This window comes from Dipodomys ordii, unplaced genomic scaffold (assembly GCF_000151885.1).
Source record: "Dipodomys ordii isolate 6190 unplaced genomic scaffold, Dord_2.0 Scaffold1, whole genome shotgun sequence".
NCBI lineage: Eukaryota > Metazoa > Chordata > Mammalia > Rodentia > Heteromyidae > Dipodomys > Dipodomys ordii.
This window is the reverse complement of record NW_012267217.1, coordinates 47,599,634-47,601,818: the sequence shown is the minus strand read 5'-3', so window position 1 is coordinate 47,601,818 and position 2,185 is coordinate 47,599,634. Positions and strand designations below refer to the sequence as shown.

Here is a 2,185-nt window from a genome sequence, read left to right as displayed (position 1 = left end):
AAGTTTTGGAGAAATATTTTTCTTTGCTTTTGCTTTAGGAAGAATGTCCATTTGTGTGAAGACTTCCATTCAGGTAAGACTTACTTTTTCCCTTTTATGCTTTGTTTTATTCTTGTTCTTTTCCTTTTTTTTTTTAAATGCCAGTCCTGGGGCTTGAACTGCCCTGGCCTATTTTACACAGGGCTAGTGTTCTACCTTTTGAGCCACAGCTCCAGTTCTGGACTTCTGCTGGTTAACTGGAGACCAATCTTAAAGACTTTCCTGCATGGGTTAGCTTGGAGCCATGATCCTCAGATCTCAATTTCCTGGGTAACTAGAATTACAGGAGTATACCACTGTACCCAGCACTTTTTTGCATTTATGCATAAATGCAAAGTGTATGGCAAATTGTGTTCAGTCTGAGTCTCCTCCCTAAGATGTGGTGTGAAAGTTCTAGCAAAAAGGAACCTGTGAGGTTGTTCATTGCTGAGAATTGGTGAAAACAAGCCTGTAATCCTAGTTACTCAATAGCTAAGTTTGTAAGACTTTCTCTCCAATTAATCACAGAAGCCACATGCCACTTCTGGTAAAGCACTAGCCTTGAGCAAAAGTAGTTCAAGGGCAGCAGTCCAAGGCCAAGAGTTCAAGTCACAGGACTTGCAAAAAAAGACAAAGAGAGGAGGGGAGGGAGGAAGGGAAGGTGAAAAGAAGGAAGGGAGGCAGGAAGGAACTACATTAGAAGTGGAAATGTAGCTAAAGTTACATAGAGAGTGTCACCTGGACTGAAAAAGCCAATAACAGCACAAAGTCTAGCATTCAAGCCCCGGTATCGGTGTGAGTGCACGCGTGCACACACACCACCACCACCACCACACCATCACTCTGCCAAGTCCACTGAGTTGCTGAGGACCAAGTCCCTTTTGGAGTCAGGCTGGGTTAGAGCCTGTTGGCAAAGGGACCGGCTGCTAAGGCCGTCGCCCTGACCACTTTGGATGGCATGCGTAGGACTCATTAGGTTGCCGGGGAGGGTAAGGGGGAGCCCTTCTTCGACCATGGCTCTCACTGGAGATTCTGCGGATGGGGCCCAATCTTGACTCGCAGAAAAACATGGCGCTGGCTTCTCTGGGGTAGTCCATTTGGCGTGTCGAGCTGGCGTCCCTGTGGTGTGGGTGACGCGTGGAGGGGGCGTCCCTGTGGTGTGGGTGGCGCGTGGAGGGGGCGTCCCTGTGGTGTAGGTGGCGCGTGGAGGGGGCGTCCCTGTGGTGTAGGTGGCGCGTGGAGCTGGCGTCCCTGTGGTGAGGATGGCTGGTAGAGGGGGCGTCCCTGTGGTGTGGCTGGCGCCTCGAGGGGGCGTCCCTGTGATCTGGCTGGCGCAGGGAGGTGGTGTCCCTGGGGTGTGGCTGGCACATCGCGGGTGGACACCAGTGGCGAGCTTGGCGTGGTGGGTTGGAGGGCAAACGTGGGTCTCGGTGGTGAGGGCGGTGGTGGTAGGTCTGGACGGGGATCTGAGCGCCATAGGGGGGCTCAGCCCTCCGTGGGGAGCGGCAGGGCGGGGCAGCAGGTTGGTGCCAGGGCAAGGGCAGTGGGCGCGGGTCACCTCTTCTGCCCTGGGACTGTCTCCTGTCCCTCGTGTCTGAATGTCTGTCACTGGGGGCATCCACGATCCACCTGCCTACAGGGTCTGGGCTGCGGAGGACCACGCCCCAGGCGTCCGCCACGTGGGCCAGCAGCAGCTGGGAGAGGTGTCGGTGGGCCACCTCGTCCCAGTGGACGCCGTCTGGCTGCCGGTGTTGGGCGGCCCGTCGGAAGTGGAAGTGGAGATCGAGCACATCGAAGCCGTATCTGCCCGCCGCGGTGGAACTGTAGAAATTGGCCTCTATCACGTCTTCCCCCAGATGAGGGGGGCAGCGGAAACCTGCGAACGGGGGAAACGCCCCCGAGATGGTGTCGGCCACGGGCATGGCCGTGTTCCACACGAGGAGGCAGGATTCGGGCAGCGCGTGTTGCAGATGCCCGAAGAGGCTCTCCAGGTCCTGCGGGTAGCGCCTGCGGAAGTGGCGGCCATACCTGAACAGATCCCCGAGGCAGGAGTTGAGGATGAGCAGGTCGGGGGTCGGGGGGCCCCGCCGGAGCCGGTCGAGGAGCTGGCGGGCGTAGGCCGAGTAGGCCCGGGTGAGGAAGTAGAAGCGCACCAGGTGGTGGCCGG

At 57.3% G+C, this 2,185-nt stretch overlaps 1 protein-coding gene across 1 annotated transcript in view; it reads right to left on the bottom strand.

The window, feature by feature from the left end:
• Positions 1-944: 944 nt before the first annotated feature.
• LOC105986316 (PC-esterase domain-containing protein 1B-like) overlaps positions 945-2,185 on the bottom strand; it is a 1,591-nt gene continuing 350 nt past the window's right edge. Inside the window, exon 2 of the mRNA XM_013017195.1 lies at positions 945-2,182. Within this exon, the coding sequence (XP_012872649.1) occupies positions 945-2,182 (1,238 nt within the window). The remainder of the gene's footprint in view (positions 2,183-2,185) is intronic.